The 17,504-nt window shown below is 34.1% G+C and overlaps 1 protein-coding gene across 1 annotated transcript in view; it reads left to right on the top strand.

The window, feature by feature from the left end:
• The window catches only part of LOC126967947 (leucine-rich PPR motif-containing protein, mitochondrial), a 31,005-nt gene extending 22,859 nt beyond the window's left edge, over positions 1-8,146 (top strand). The window contains exons 8-9 of the mRNA XM_050812661.1: positions 979-1,696; positions 7,405-8,146. Coding sequence (XP_050668618.1) covers positions 979-1,696; positions 7,405-7,835 — 1,149 coding nt within the window. The 3' untranslated portion in view covers positions 7,836-8,146. The remainder of the gene's footprint in view (positions 1-978; positions 1,697-7,404) is intronic.
• The last annotated feature ends 9,358 nt before the right edge of the window (positions 8,147-17,504 follow it).

Genomic DNA, 17,504 nt, shown 5'->3' on the forward strand with positions numbered 1-17,504 from the left:
CATACTTAGCAGTCACTAAAACCGAGACCTCTAATAAACCAAGTTGGAAGAGATTGAGTTAAAAAAAATCCCGTCAAATGACAAAATTACTTTTAGTCAATGGCTTACAATGTTTCAATTCATGAAAACCGAACTTTGTTATCCAAAAAAAGAAATACCAAATTTTTATATTGATGCTTATACACTATTTTAAAAAAACCCTGTACCATAATTGACACGGATATGAAGTTAAATGCGTAGACACCACATAAAATAAAATAAAAAATCAAAACCCCTTAGATTAAATGCTACAATAAAAAGAACATTTCTAACTAAATGTTTAAAAAATCTTGAGAACCCCTGACTTATTTATTCTACCAGTAAACTAAGGTCATCGCCCTAACCTCGGTCGAATGTACATGAATGAAAGGTGAGAGAGGTGTGCAAACTTTTAAAATTTGGGTAAATTGGTAATTTAATGTGCTTATTTCCTGAAAAACAATAATTATTTTTTCTTACTACTTGATACCAATATACGCCTCAAGATATAGTACAAGATTTTTTAATATCCTGTATAATTTGTAGTCCTTCCTGCCGCCGAATTCCACCTTCGCATGACACGCCACAAGTTAGGATATCATCCCCACCATCTGGATGTGTGGCGGTCCTCCACAGTGCGGTTTTCAAGGAGCTTTCTTCCACGTACTACTAAGCTGTGGAATGAACTTCCTTGTGCGGTGTTTCTGGGACGATACAACATGGGTACCTTCAAAAAAAGCGTGTACACCTTCCTTAAAGGCCGGCAACGCTCCTGTGACTCCTCAGGTGTTGCAAGAGAATGTGGCAGCCGTAATCACTTAACACCAGGTGACCCGTACGCTCGTTTGTCCTCCATAAAAAAAGTAGGAAGAAACAAAACTAACAAATTTATTACCTTACCAATTTGTTTATTTGCAGAAAGTTTTATCTTAACTAATTTGTCATATTACATCGTTCCAGGAAGGTAAATCTGAATATCTCGAGGGATTACTAGAAGCAACAAGGGATTTGTCGGTAGTTGATAGATCTAATATTTTCTATCATTTACTTGTCACATACTGCAAGGCCAACGAAACTGATAAAGCTCTTGGTCTGTGGACAGTCCTACAAGAGGAGGGCGAAATACCTAGCGAGCAATTTTTAGTGACTCTTGGGAACTATTTAAAATCAAAAAAAATAGAAGTGCCATTCATAATTCCTGAAGAAAAGACTGCGAAAAACAAAGTTAAAACCTCAATTGTTGCTAAAGAAAAACTAACACCAAAGCAACCTGAAAAACCCACAAAACAGGACCTCACGAATCAATTGGAGAAAATGATAAATGATGGTCATTTAACACGGGCTGTTGAATTTGCTATCATATGTATTAAAAAGGGTAATAAACCAAGATCTTCTATCCTAAAATATTTACTGAAGCAATTAGCAATGGAAGGAAATGTGGAGGCAGTAGAACAATTTGGTAAATGTTTAGACGATGATATGAAGAAGGATGTTACTTATAATGACAAACATACGCTGGCTGTATTTAAGAAAGGGAATGGGGAACAACATATTGATAACTTGCTGGTTGCAATCGAAAAATGTGAAAACAATGACGATTTAAAAATAGCGCTAAAGGCATTCCCAAGAAGTACTGCCTTAGCAAGTGCGGTTAATAACGAAGAATTAGCAAAAAAATGTAAGTATTATTAAGATTTCCATTTTTACTTAAATATTTACCGTCTTACGCTTATCAATCGTATTTTATACGGGGTTAAAGTATGAAATCGCGGATTTGTACTGAAAAATTGAAATTCGTTTTTTTTTAATTTAACATATTTATTTAATCAAAATAATTAGCATTAATCGGAAGGTCATTTATGACTTTGCGATAGAACTGTGGTGATCGAGATTCGTCAAACTGTGCGAAAGCATTTTGTACTCCTGTGCCTCCTGAGAAGAAAACTTTTTATCACGTAGAAAATTGTCCATATCACGAAAAACATGGTAGTCCATTGGAGCCAGATGTGGCGACAAATGGTTTCTAATTGCAGTTCCTGTAGAGTTAACACGGTTTCTCGTGCTATCTGAGTTCTGGCGTTATAATTTATTGCTTATTATTATTTATTGCTTGACCAGAAGGCCTACCATCAACTTTTAATTAGCGATTCAATTCCGATGCAGTTCAGTTTATGTACCTAAACCTTTGATGAAAAAAAAAGCGGGCTGAGTTTGTTGCGCCCATTCTTCTCAGGCCTGAGGCATTCATTTTGGAATGGGTGGTAGTTTTTTGACTTTCAATAAGTGATGTCACATCCTATTTTGAATAAAAATATTTTAATTTGAATTTAAACTGAATCGCTAAGATTCGTACCATGAAGTGCCTACTACTGAACGCCGTTTGAATCGAAGGAAGAATGAACGAAAGAAATTTGTCTGTAGTCCGCGGTGTGACAAAGAGATGATGCTGTACAGCCGTTGCATAAGTCTGTCTCTCTTACTCGAACCATATACGTTGCGTTTCGAAACCTTTAGTGATATGATTTTTGCGGTTTTTTTGCGTGGAAAAAAATTACTAAAAATACATTTTAAAATTGCCCTTTATAGCGTCAAATTATAAACCATTAAGCCCTTTTTAGTACTTATTAAATAATAGTAATATATAGTTCTTTGAATTCCAAATTAAAGGTTCGTTTAGGTGTTTTCGTAAAAATAAACTGATTAAAACGAGTTATGAACGCACCTCCATATTTATATTTACCTAACAGGAGCACAGAGTACATAATATTTTTTTTTTATATTGTATGTAAGTTATTTTTATTTGATATGAAATTTTTATTTAATATATGTATGGTTTCACTATTTTGTTAAAGTTAATAACAACGCGAGTCGTTTCGCTAAGAAAGTAGCAGTTTTTTTTATCGTTCACTTTGACACATGCTATCCAGTTTAGGTTGAGATATTACCTCATGGTACGAATGAATGAACGAACTAAAACAATTTGCGATTCAATTTCCGACTTGATTTGGCGTCAATCTAAATTGGATAGCTCTAATGACGGTGTGGTATGAAATAGCAAAGTAGTTCATTTTAGGTCGTCAATTAAATTGCAATAATAGTTCAAGTTAGGCCCGCAAAGATATGGTGAGTAACACCATGCTGAGACCACCAAACAGTTACCATTACCTTTTTATTGGTAAGCTTTGCTTTTAGACATTTACTTCATTTCTGTATCGATTCAACAAGGCAATACAAGTTTCAACACGCGTTTCTTTCTGCAGATCAGTCAAATCATGAGGCACCCATTTTTCATATTTTTAAGGTTCCGTAACAAAATGGCAAAGAACGGAACGCTTATAGATTCATCATGTCTGTCTGTCTGTCCGTCCGTATGACACAGCCACTTTTTTCCGAAAGATCTATACTGTTGATCTATACTATAAGAACTATACTGTTGAAACTTGGTAAGTAGATGTATTCTATGAACCGCATTAGATTTTCACACAAAAATAGAAAAGAACAATAAATTATCGAGGTTACCCATACTTACAACTGAATCTCAATTTTTTTTTTATCAAACCCATACGTGTGTAGGTATGGATAGGTCTTCAAAAATGATATTGAGGTTTCGAATATCATTTTTTGTATACTGAATAGTTTGCGCGGGAGACACTTCCAAAGTGGTAAAATGGTCCCCCCCCCCCCCACCCTAACTTCTAAATTAAGAGAATGATAAAACTAAAAAAAATATATGATGTACTTTTTATTATCATGCAAACTTCCACCGAAAATTAGTTTGAACGAGATTTAGTATGTAGTTTTTTTTTTGTATCGTATTATCAATAACTTTATTGAAAAAAATACAATATACTTATTATTGCAAATCGATTTATGTAACTACAAGCTACAAGTATTTTTATATTCTGTTACTTGCTGCTACGGAACCCTTCATGGGCGAGTCCGACACGCACTTGGCCGCTTTTTTTATTTTATTGATTTGATGCTTCCACGTGGATTGTTTCAAATCAAAGTTTCCACCATGAAAGCGTTTAAACCATAAAAAAACTTAGTTACAAAAACCGACTTCAAAAACTGAAAAGTATCAAATAACTAAAAATTTTATTTAACACACCTTTACCTTTAATATTAATAGAATGCTACCTATTGATACGATTTAAGCCGGTGCCAAGCCCTAAACAAAATAAAACTTAATATTATAACCAGCTTACTTACTGTAATTATTATTAAGGTTGTCTGGCCACGGGTGTCTGTCCGCTTGGGTTGTTTTTTTTCTAGACGAAGCTATCCCGCTCAAAATCACGCGTGGCGAGTGTAGGTACTTACTATTACATTGGGCTTGGCACCGACTTCAAAGCAATCAATATGTAGCACATACAAATAATAGTATTTTATTAATAGTAAAGGTAAAGGTATATTAAATTAAATTTTTAGTTTTTGAAGACGGTTTTTTTAAACCAAGTTTTTTTTATTTTTTACTTTTTGGTGTCAGTTAATAATTATAATATATTATAATCAACCTGAAGGAAAACTCATAAAAAAGCCGTACACAAAAAACAATTATATCATCGAAATAAACAAAAATTTTCATAAAAAATGTTCATAAAATGAAAACTACTGCGCCAAACTATGTAAAATTTTTATGGGACCAAATGGCATCTATTCTGCATCGAACTAAAAAAAATACCGATCGAATTGATAACCTCCTCCTTTCTGAAGTCGGTTAAAAATCGCATGGTGCGTTCATTAACAGTACCCTCTCTAAACGCAACATTGATAATGCGAGCTGTTTCTGCCGCATTAGTTCCGCTTCGGAACTAGTATTCAAAAATCACTCGAATTTTCGACGTATCCATCTTTCTTGTCTAAGCTGAATAAAAAAACCAACTGAAAGTCGATGATATTCGATCATTTCCTGCACATTATTAAGAGAACAACTACATTAGGTACCATGTGAAATAAAGTTTTACTCAAAAATCTCAAACCATGAAGGTTCTATGTCAATTCGAAGTATTATAATAAACCGGCAATTACATACTTTAACCCCTATTAAAAACTAAAATAAGTCTATCGAACATTCGATACAACTCGTTATTCATAATCGTTTGTTAAACCTCCAATAACTAATATGCCTCTATCGTATACAATGTTCCCGTTTCGGAGAAAAAGACGGGATTTTAATTTATTTATCAAAAGTTTTTGTCTCTGAAAATACACAATGTGAAGAAGTTGTGAAACAGATAAATCGTCTAAAATGTAAATAAAGCGAAGATCTTCAAAATTTACACGGGAAAATTCAATTATTTAATGCTGGGGCTACATGGGGTTAATACCAATAATTTTCCGCTGCTATTAACAGAGTATTAGGTTCTATGTGTTTGGTTCACATCAGTGCATTGGTTTTCTAGCAAGGTAGGCACTGTAGATCTAACTAGTCGTGGTAACGCTATGGAATAAGCAAAGATTACTTACCGTAGGTAACTTACCTTAGTATCTAGCCTAAGTAAATTTTTTATGAAAGGGTGTTCAATAGAAGTTTGCTAATAATATAACGGAACCAAATTAAAGTAAATAAACTTAAACACTAGTGCTATATTTATTTAAGTTCATAACGAGGTAGGCACGGCCTAATAGCCTATATAATATGCACGTCTCTGGTTCATTTCACTTAAAGCAGAAATATACAGATTGAAGTTGTTGAGTAAAATTTAGTTTTTACTGTTCATACACATTTCAAATGATAGGGCATGAGGTTTACATTTGTCTACTTTGATATTCATTACGCAGGCGTGGAGCACGCTGATGGCATCACAAGAACGTTACATGTGGCTCCAGTTTAATATTATAAAATGGCTGACATCGAATATCAAATGTCAAATACGAAACAGCTGACCGTCGGCTATATTGTTGCGGCTTGAAATAGAAGGGTCCTATAGCTTCTATAAGTCACGTCGACTATGTGAGTAAGATCATTACGGCCTAACAAATAAAATTGGCATAAAGTTTTAACTAAGCATAAACCAAGAATATGTAAAATGTTTACAAATAGACATTTTGCTTACGAATGGTTTGTTCGGACGTATAACGTTTCCCGCGTTTATTTGCAAGACAGCTTGTCATTCGGAAAACTTCAGAATTATCATTGTATTGACAGAGTTGTCAACGATATTGTAAACATTTTGCATTTTCTTTGTTTATCATCAGTTATAATTTTATACCAAGTTTATTTGTAAGGCCGTAAAAGTTTTACTTCAAACTACTGCGTTAGGGTAAAATTAATAGAGCGATTATTTTACGATACACGATTTTCTTACACCATAATAGTATATTGTGCAACTCAAGCGAATGACCGTTCAACTTCGCTTTCATGGGCAATCGAAAATTACTTTTTTGTATTACAAATGCGACGATTTATGTATTATTTCCGACTCCATATTCGTCTTTAAACTTTTGTAACTTAAATTATAATTTTATTTATTAAATTAAACTGTGAGACGCGTCAACCTCAATTCAGTTTTGATATTTCGTTTTTGTTTTGTTTTGTTATTATTTTATTTACTTTAGCATTTCTATCTAAATTTGCGTGTGCGAAGTATAATTTGCGTGCGACAAGTAAACTTTTCAAACTCAAACAGTTTCATTTACGAAAAAACTCACGCGTAATTTTAAAATGGGCAAACGGCTCTTTTTAAGCCGCAACAACGAGCGCCAAGATACTACTTTTCCCACATGAGTAATACAAAGTTAGTTGTTAACAAAAAAGCCCGCTGAGTTTTTTGCGCCCGTTCTTCTCGGGTCTGAGGCATAATATTTTGGTAGTTTTTGACGTTCAATTAGTGATTTTAAATCCTATTTTGAATAAAAATATTTGAATTTGAAAATTCTCCTCTAAGTAATAGTGAATATATTCAAAATATTTAGCTGGGGCACTGTCAATACATAAAAACAGATACTTAACTGTTTTAACCAATTTGTTAGAATAGTACAGAAATTTATTTATGTAGATTGGAAAATTTGCAGGATCACATTTTGTGTATCTGTAAATATAACTTTTATGCAAAAACCGTATTAAAAAATTATTAATGTATTACTCGCGTTTTATTCCTTTTAAAAGTATTATTTTCAAATGAATGTGTAATACTCGCGTTAATCAATTACACTTTGTATTTTTAATTACACAATTAAGAACACAAAGTTGGTAGAAGTTTATTTAAAATTTTACATACATACTTACTATTGTATGTTTTCCCGCTATCCATTCTGTTGAGTTTTGAATACAAAATAGTTTTGACTTCTCATGTTGTAGACACACTTTTTCCATTCTACACAATTTCTATTACTTACCAATTTTAAGACTTTATTTTCACATTATTTATGGTTCCATTTCAGGTCAGAGGATAACAGAAATTGCTGCATCAAAGGGTGCCCTTTTGCCCGCTAACCTACTTTGGCTTGAATATTTGATAGCCGGAAAAAATATAGAGGCTGAATCAATTTGGAATAACTGCTTGAAAGATTCAGAAATTATAGTTTACAGAAGATTACTACAAGAGGCGCATTTGAAACGTGATTTTAAACTAATTGAAGCTCTACTGTCCTACTTGAAAAGAAATCCAAAGATACAACCTAGTGCTTTAGGAAATGTATATTCTAGATATATCAATTTGCATTTAGTTGATAATAATATTGACGAAGCTAAATCACTGTTAGACCAGGCCCTGCGGAGTGGCATTCAAAACGAACATCTTAATAAGTCAAGCTTGAGCAGGTTAAAAGAAAAATTAGAAGCTGCAGGAAAAGATTTTGAATATTCATTTTGAACATTGCATTACTGAAGATATTGAATGTGGGATGAAAACATGACATCGGAGTATAAAGTAGCAAAGCGCGCCCATTATTTATTCACTAGTTTATAATTATTGTTTATTTAAATACTTCCGAAAATAAATGAAACAACAAGATACATGATTAAAAGTATTAAGTAGTCATAATTGTCAAAAATATTATTTCAGAGTGGCATATCGCTAAAAATATATGACTAGATCCAGGATGCGCGCAATCGACTTAATGTATTTACATATTATGTAGTTTGAATAATATTAGCTCCAATTAAAATATATAAAATTATGAACATTCTTTTACTGATTTAATTAAATTATGTTATATTATATTAATTTGTTAATTTTCTACAGGGAACTAATTTCTTTTTTTTTTATAAAAGAGGGGGCAAACGGGCAAGAGGCTCACGGGATGGGGACAGGTGAGGCAACCGCCCATGGACATCCGCAACAACAGGTGTGTCAAGATATGCGTTGCCGGCCTTTAAGGTGGGAGTATGCTCTTTTCTATAAAAACGCGCGGTTGTGGAATGCCAGACGTCTACGTGATGCGGATGGTACTTTGCACGTAATGTCCGGTGGTGGAAGTCGGCCGCTGGAATCAACCCGAACAGCTCCTCTGAGCACTCCCCGTGATAAATGCGGTAGAAGATGCAGAGAGAACCCACATCTCTACGCATCACCAAAGAATCAAGCCGATCGGAAATGACTTGATCGTCGATAATTCGAGCCGCTCTTTGTTGTATACAGTCAAATGGAAGAAGCTGGTACTGGGGAGCACCCGCCCAGAGGTTTTTTTTTATTAGGTTCACTAAACTGGATACACTTTAAGTATTGTATAAAACAGAAAAATACGTTAACATGTAGGGGCGAGTGCCACCTGGAAGTGAACACAGCATGTTTAATATGTATTCTAGATTTTATATAAAACTAAAAACAATAACTTAAGCTATAGATGAACACAATTCAACCCCATAGTCCCCAAGCCAATTGGCTCCGCTTTTTCTAGCAGAAGTCTTCTGAACCTAGGGACTGACGGGCAGAATATGTCTACCTTCTGACAGACTTCATTATACAGAGAACAAATGCGATATAAACTAGAATGTTGACCATAATTTGTGCGTGTTGTAGGTAGGCTGAACGTTTTCCTATTAATAATACGGCTGCAATGCCGTGAGACAACAAAGTTAATTTTACTAAATACAGAACTGTCTATGTGGCCATGAATTAGTTTGTGTTAAAAGAAAAGGTCTGAAACTATCCTACGCTGTACAAGTCTAGATTCATAGCAGTCTAACTGACGATACAGATTACTTGAATATGAAAGATGATTTAAAAATTTGGACTGTACCTGTTCTAACCTCTTAATATGAACTTTGTAAGAAGGGTTCCACACCGGACTGCAATACTCTAAAAGACTACGTACGTAACTGTTAAAAAGTATCTTCGACATATCAGGGTCTTTGAAAAATTTAGTTTGTCTTATCACAAAAGTTTGTCTTATCCTTTTTCTAACACACCATCGCAGATCGAATAAAGATCACTTTGTAATATGATCGTATCTTCTATGGATCGATTTTTTCTATAAATCTTTAAGTCGTCTGCAAACATTTGAAATTTGGATTTTAATTTAGTGGCTAGATCGTTCACAAAGACCAAGAATAAAAGGGGCCCTAAATGGGAGCCCTGTGGAACCCCTGATGGCACGGTTCTTGTAATTGACTTAAAGCCACGGATCTTTACAATCTGGGAATGGTTCTGAAAATTCCTGCGTGGCCAAGTTTTTCTATGAGCAGTTCGTGGTCAACCACATCGAAGGCCTTCGATAAATCAGTGTAAATAGCATGCAATTCGTTGCCATCTGTGAAAGCTTTAGTAATGTCACTAACAAAATCCACATGTGCGCAACCTTCTATCTTGAGGGGAAAGTTCCACTAAGACTAAAGACTTATTAAAAATCAACTTCTCGGGAAGCCAATAGGATGGCAGTTTCGCTATAAGCGCTTTATGCCACACCCGATCGAAGGCCTTCGCTATGTCCAAACTCACCGCCAACGCCTCTCCCTTCAATATATCTATAGTATTTATCGTTACGATCAGCTCCATAGGTGCTCCTCTAGGTATCCCAAGAGCTGGCGGTTGACTCCATTACTTTGGAGAAAATGGAGGTAATGGCAATGGGGCGGTAGTTGGACGGATCCGAGCGTAAACCTTTCTTAGGGATCGGGTGCACTAAAGCCGCCTTCCATAATTTCGGGAGTACGCCTGATGAGTAGGAGAGCCCGAAAAGACGGGTAAGGACCGGCGCCAGTTCCGGAGCACATGTCCGCAGCACTATCGGGGGAATGCCGTCGGGCCCGCTCGATTTGTGAAAGTGAGAAGCGTCTTACCTCCGGCATGTATGACTGGCACCGCCGAATATGCGGTGGTGGTGCCTTGGTCATCCAGAGTCGAGTTGGATGCGAAGAGGGAACCTAGGAGATCAGCTTTCTCTTTCGTGTCATGGGCCAGTGAGTTATCGTCACCGTACAGTGGCGGAATGGCTGGCTGGCAGAAGTTTCCTTGGACAGCCTTGGCGAGCGACCAGAACCCATGAGTTTCCGAGGGAAGGCGTGCAAGTCTCTCGATAATTCTGCCAATTCTATTTTAGTTACTTGAAGTAAAACTTCTTTAGGAGTCACTTACTCGTCTGAATTATTTTCTGAAAATAAAAAATCAATTCAAACAATTTTTTAACCGATATAATTTAATTGTTTATAAAAAAGTTTTCAAATTCCCCAGTAATATTTTTTGAAAATATTCAAGTGTTTAATTATTACTACTTTTGTAATAAATCTTAATATATATATAGATCCAGTGTCCTGGGTGATTGTTTCCAGTGAACCCCTAAACTAATAAACGAATTTTAATGGGGATTACTTCATGACGTACAGCTTAGTTCCAAATTGAGATATAGGATAGTTTTTATTTGGATTTGGGACCCATAATTATTTTTATTTCCAATATTTGTTTTGTATGGACATATTTTCTATGAGAGAATTTATTGACGCACGGTTTGGCAGTTTTGCTGGGAAACAATTTCATTATAACAACAGGGAGCATATTTTACGAAATAATTCTTGATGTTATGAAACATTATTGACGAATTTACAAATAACAGTATTATATTTGTTATGTACAGAACAACGTCAGCCAACTTTTCTAACGTTATTGCGACATTCGTTAATTTTTATTTGTGGTTTTACGTAACGTAACACCAAATGAAGCAGCAGCTCTGCGTTGCCCGCGCTCTACTCCTTACAGCTGCTACTGGATTGTGCTAGCGATGGGCGTTGCAGCCTGGCGCAACTCTAATATACTTGAAAATGTATGATATGCTTACTAAAAATAATGGCGGCAAACGCTGTCTCGCTCTAACATATATTCGACTCTTTTGTTTGTTTTCGTTTGAGTGTCATGTGACATGTCATTCATTCAAAATACAAGTAACAATTTTTGTTACGAATTTTCGTTTTATTTTACTTTATTCGTGTATTATTCAGGGGAATTTGCTTAATTATTTTTAGAATAAATAATCGTAAGACATTTCTAAGCTATACAATGTAATAAAAATCTTGTAAAATATGTTTAAAATCTGGCCGGTCAGATTTATTTTTAATTATTATTAAATTGATTTATATTTATTTATTTCATTTTTATGGTATGTATATTTTTGTTTAATAAGTTTATTGATCTTAATAGTTTATAACTTTATTATCCTTTTTAATTATATTATATTGAACACGATGTGTAAAAAAAAATTAAAGCCTAAAAATAAGGGTTACCTAATTTCTGTTAATATGTATTCTGTTCTAATTTCATCTGTATCTGCAACATCTGAAAAACGAAAACCAAAGACTGTCAAAACCGAAAGTACTACACAACGCCAAAGAAAACAATTAAAAAAATATTAATTATATAAATTGTTTTTTTCTTTGAGATAACTTAAACGTATCTCTAGCTTAAACTAGTTAGACTTGGCTTAGTCCATCTTAAAATAATTAACAAAGGGAACCTTAAAAATTTGATCACATCTATATTAATGTAACTGTCGATATAAGAATATACGTATTTGTATAGTACAGCTAATTATCGATAAAAATTATGGATTGATTACAACCCTCACATTGGTTTACTATATTGGCAGGTCTGCTATTACGTCACTAGGTGGACTATGTTGGTATCAAGATTTAGTATGCGTTTCATACAAGCGACATTTCTTTTCATTTTCTATGGCACTCCCGTCTCTTGAACATAGTGCTTAAATTTTCTTTGGGGCGTTGAATAAACGGACCAGTTCAATCAACTGAAGGTCTACCATCAACTTTTAATTAGCTAGCGATTCCGATGCAGCTCAGTTTAGGTATCTAAACTGAATCGCTAAAATTAGCACCATGAAGTGCCTTTTCCTGAATGGTGTTTGAACGAAATAAATTTGTCTGTGGTCCGCGGTGTGAGAAAGATATCTATGACGCTCTACAGTCGTTGCATAAGTTTGTCTCTCTTACTTGAACCATATACGTTGCGCTTTGAAACCTAAAATGATATGATTTTAGCGGTTTTTTTTGCATAGAAAATTCTTAAAATACATTATAAAATTGCGCTTATAGCGTCAAATTATAAACCATTAAGTCCTTTTTTGTACTTTTTAAATAATAGTAATATAAATATATATAGTTCTTTGAATTAAAAAAAATAATATTTACTTAGGTGTTTTCGTAAAAATAACGAGTTATGAACGCACCTCCATTGATGTTTGATTGGATAGGAGCACAGAGTACATTTTTTTAAATTCCTTCTTGCGAACAGGCTATGCCCGGGCCCTTACTGCCTCGTCTCTAGTATTTTTATTTTCAGTATTTTGTTTTAGAAAGAAATCCAATAAAGTATACTCATCTCATCTTTCATCAATAAAATTTTCCTTTTCTGTGTTATAATAGTGTTCTCACTATTTTAAAATTTATTAACAACACGATTCACTTTCCTCTAAGGAAGTAGCAACTTTTTTCGAATCGCTCACTTTGACACATAAGCTATCCAGTTTAGCTTGAAATATTACTTCATGGTAGGTACGAATGAATGAATGAACCAAAGAGTATAATAATATATAGGGAAAAGAGAGCCCTCTCTACGCATTATGAGCTGTCTATTTAAAAACTAGCGCCATCTGAAGATTGGCCCCAAAAATAACTATTTATAAGCTCGAAATTATATAATTCATTTTTAATGTTGTGACGCAATTAAATAACTAACTCTGCTTTTTTTATGTAGGTATTGCAATTTTTTACCATGTTGTAATTGTGCCTAGAGTTATTTAATTTTGCCACAACATAAAGGATAGATTTAGTAGTGTAAATATTCAAAATGGAACACGAGAGCTACATTCACGCGCTAACTCTAGAAGTAGTCGCCATTTTATGACCAGTGGGCAGTGACACAACTAAAGAAAAGTTGAAAGGTTTCAAAGCGAGTGACAGCTGACAAAGCTTTCAATAAAATTTTAATATAACTAATTTATTCATGTAGAGAACATCTCAACAGCCATTCACACGTTGAAGTGGGTCTTAAGATCCACTTCAACGTTATCATGGGAGACTTCAACACAAAACTGGGCAAAAGTAGCGGCGATGAGTTGAGAGTGGGGCAATTTGGTTATGGAAATCGGCCGCAGCCAGGGTGGCTGACTTCATGGAGAAGGGGGATCTCTATAGAGATATTATAAACTCCTTCTTCATGAAGCAAGAACAACGCAAATAGACTTGGATCAGCCCTGATGGTGCCACCAAAAATGAGATTAACTTAGTCAAAACTGGGTGTGATCACCGCAATGTAAGAGGCACATTGAAAATCTATCCAAAACTGGAGCGGTCTCGACTGCTGAAGATGACGCTCCAACCTGCACCCATCCAGATCCAAAACCCGGAAAACTGACAACTCGAATTGCAAAACCGCTTCAAATGCCTCAGTGACTGCGTTGACGTGGACGAGTATAATAACAGGTTCGTGTACGTTCAGTATTCGCACGAGATTTGTCTATTGGGCCCTGCGGCAGTGTCGTTTCGTCTAAACCTGAACTTTTTAGGGAGGTCGAGAAGTCCATAGCTCGACTGCACGGTCACTTGGGTCTTAAAACTTTGTAACCCACAAGGCTTTAAGACCCAAGATCAAAGTTAACCCGACGCTATACTGAATATATATATATATAGACTAATAAAATATATAAACGGATTCCGAAAAGGCTTTAGCACCATAGACCACATAAATACGGCGCGGCAGGTTATACAGAAGACGGAGGATTGTAACCAGCCACTATGCTAGGTGTTCGTGGACTATGAGAAAGCCTTTGATTCACTCGAGATCTGGGCGGTGCTTCAGTCTCTTCAAAGTTACCACATTGATTATCGATATATCGAAGCGTTGAAGTGTTTGTGTGGATACGCCACCATGTCATGGGTTGGGGTTCTTGTCTGAGGACTTGAAGAAACTTTCATACAAGCACTTTATGTATTGTTGGATGATGGGGAGCTGTAAGTCTTGGAGAAGGTCTGCGTTCCTAACGCACCAGGTTCCATATCACGAAATCGTGGACTTAGGGTGGGGTCAATTTGAAGGTCAAGGAATCGAACAGATAATTTGTGGTAGACTGCTGAAACTATTACAAACACCTTTTACTGATGTAGTTCTTCTGAGATATGCATTAATTGAAGAAAAAAAAACATTGAATTAGTTTTTGTATGGAGAACATTATGTTTTAGTCAATTACTTGCGTGCTTCATATTTCGTTAAAATGAAACTTACTACTTACTTTCTTACTTGGTCATTCAGGAAGTCACTGCCAACATTTTATTTTCTTACACTTATCTGCAAAAATCTGCGTTTTGGAAGCTACAAGCACTTGAAAATATTGAATTTTTTTTTGTATAAAGAAAATTGTTTTTATAAATTACTTGCCCAATTTAAAACTCTACACGGTCCTAATTTACCAATTTTCTTCAATTACGTTTTTATCAAATACTTACCTATTTTAAATTGATATACATTTCCAAGAAATTAGTAGCAAAAATGTTAATAATAGAGTAAAATATATTAAAAAGTAATGGAAACACCTTGTTTAGGAAACTAACTTCTGATAGGAAGGGAAAACCACTTTGACATTTACTGGAAGAGACGGTAGATCTCTAGCGAGCCGTGAGGTGGCACCCCCCCGACGGGAACTGCCCCGGGTGGTTGGTACAGCTATTAGTTTATTTTGTAACCTTGTGCTTAGGAGCTTGAGCTATGCTTAGATAACTGTAAAATTGGTAATGAAAAAACAATTGAACAGAAGATATCCTAATCAGTATTAGGGATTCGCCGGTTCTGGCTCACAGTAGTGGGGATTCGCCGGTTCTGCCTCCCGGGTTCTGGCTCACTTGCTCTTGATGCCTACTAAAAAAAAAGTTTGGTGTCAAACTGGGGGTTTTGATGTATTTCCGAGCGATTGCGCTGATCCGTTTTTCGATATCTATTATTGTTTCAAAGTTAGCTTTTTAAATTAAACAGATCCATACTCATTACTAATCAGTGGTAATTAACCTAATGATTGGTGAGCGACTCAATGTCGATTCTTTGAAAGTCATAGATGTAATTAGTAAATTACCTCTCACATTCGTTACTACGATTAAAACGACAGTTTTGTGCTGTGTTTATTATTTATTTTAAAAGATGATATAAATAAAGTATATTAAAACATAGTTGCAGATTGTATCATTTTCAAAAAAAATTGATAAAATCATTCTAACTCTTCTTATTAAACTTAAAGTATAGATACATTAAACAGTACTCGCAACATATACTGCGGTAATTTTTTTTTACTCTTGTAGGATTGTAGATATACATGCTGCAATTGCTTTGTTAAAACTTCAGCTGGAATCCCTGAGTTGGACGATCATATGAATCGAAGTATTGTCCAATACCCTGCTCATCAATGTGTATTGCAACCCAGTGAGAGCCTGGCTTATTTTCACTTTCTACATTGCTGGCAATATAACAGGGCTTTACGACATATATCGACAATCGGTTTGCTGCGTAAACATTATTTTGAATACTGAGATCAATTTTCTTCAAATAAATCTGTATCTCGATTGTATTCATATTAATTTAGAATAAGGTCTTGTCAGTTGAGGGATTGAATATTTATGTGGATCATAATAACAAAAGCACTCAATATGGCTTTCGTGTATCTTATGCATGTATTTAAAAGTTATTGGGTTACAACTTACAATAAAACAAAACATCATTAATTTATGTACATATTTTAATTCAAAGTTATAAGGCAATATAGTAGTAAGTTTAACTAAAACTAATACACACCCTTACAAACGATCAAACATAAACATAACTGCGGTAATCTACTGAAATATTATGATTTTTATCAATTTTATTGATCGATAAGACGAACGAAGATCGAAAACGAAATTTGATTTTTGAATATGTAACTTGAGTTAAGTGATATAGCTTTTTGACATTTTATTCAAGTCACAAATTTTGAGATAAATAAAATACACTTTAGTTTCTGTGACTACTTCCTTTCGTGTATCAACAATTCGACCATCAGATTTCCTCATCAGGTCATCAATTATTTTTAGGATTAGTTTAAGATTTTTTCCGTCAACATATTATAGAGATTAGGTAGTTATATCTTGAAAGTAATTAAAATGGTTGAGAATGTAAAAAGGTTGCATTTCATCAAAGCATTAGGTGATTTAGATAAAATATGTGTCACTGACATCATTCAATAATTTTAAAAATTATTTACGAAAACTGATTTTCCACACCCACACACAATGCACCCTCTACTACAAAAAGGTTTCAAATAATATAGTGAGACGATTTATTGTTAAACTACCATTTATTGAATATATTTAAATAGAAAAATTTATAAGTAAAACAATATACAATACCTACATCATAACTTACTCCACAAGTTAAATACAAGATGTATCTACTCTTATTCTTTTCAAAAAAATCATTCAACCTTAAAACTTATATAATATTTATTTTACTTTATGATGACTCGAAGCTAATTTGCTTAAATATACCGTTTGGTATCATTACATGACAAACGAGATTTATTTATTCGCAGAGTGAAAATATTATGCTTTATTGACTTAACTATATGCATTGAACAATATTCATTCTTATTTTCAAATAAGCATATCTTATAATTTTCCATTTTCATATACTTAGTAACACTTTTATTAAATTTGAATGTGAATTTTCCCTCAACATCTAAACTCTAAAGCATCCGTTTAGGTCCTAGGAATTCATTAAATATGTTAACTTTGTTTTCATCTTTATAATTACCGTACCGTACTTTTTTTTTATTGAGTTTTGGATAGCAATAATTTTTTTTTTTCTGCAGTCAGAGGTTTTAAAACACAAATGTAAATCAGGTTTTATATCCGTGTAATAATTTTATATATTAAAGTATTAGTATTACTTAGTGTACAATAATTTTAATTTATTTCGAAATATTTTTAACTAGTGAAAGTCATCGCATTAGAGTTTTAGAAATATCCAATATACAAAATCCCAAATAAATAGGTTTATTGAAGAACAATTTAGTTTTTC

Source organism: Leptidea sinapis, chromosome 14 (assembly GCF_905404315.1).
Source record: "Leptidea sinapis chromosome 14, ilLepSina1.1, whole genome shotgun sequence".
NCBI lineage: Eukaryota > Metazoa > Arthropoda > Insecta > Lepidoptera > Pieridae > Leptidea > Leptidea sinapis.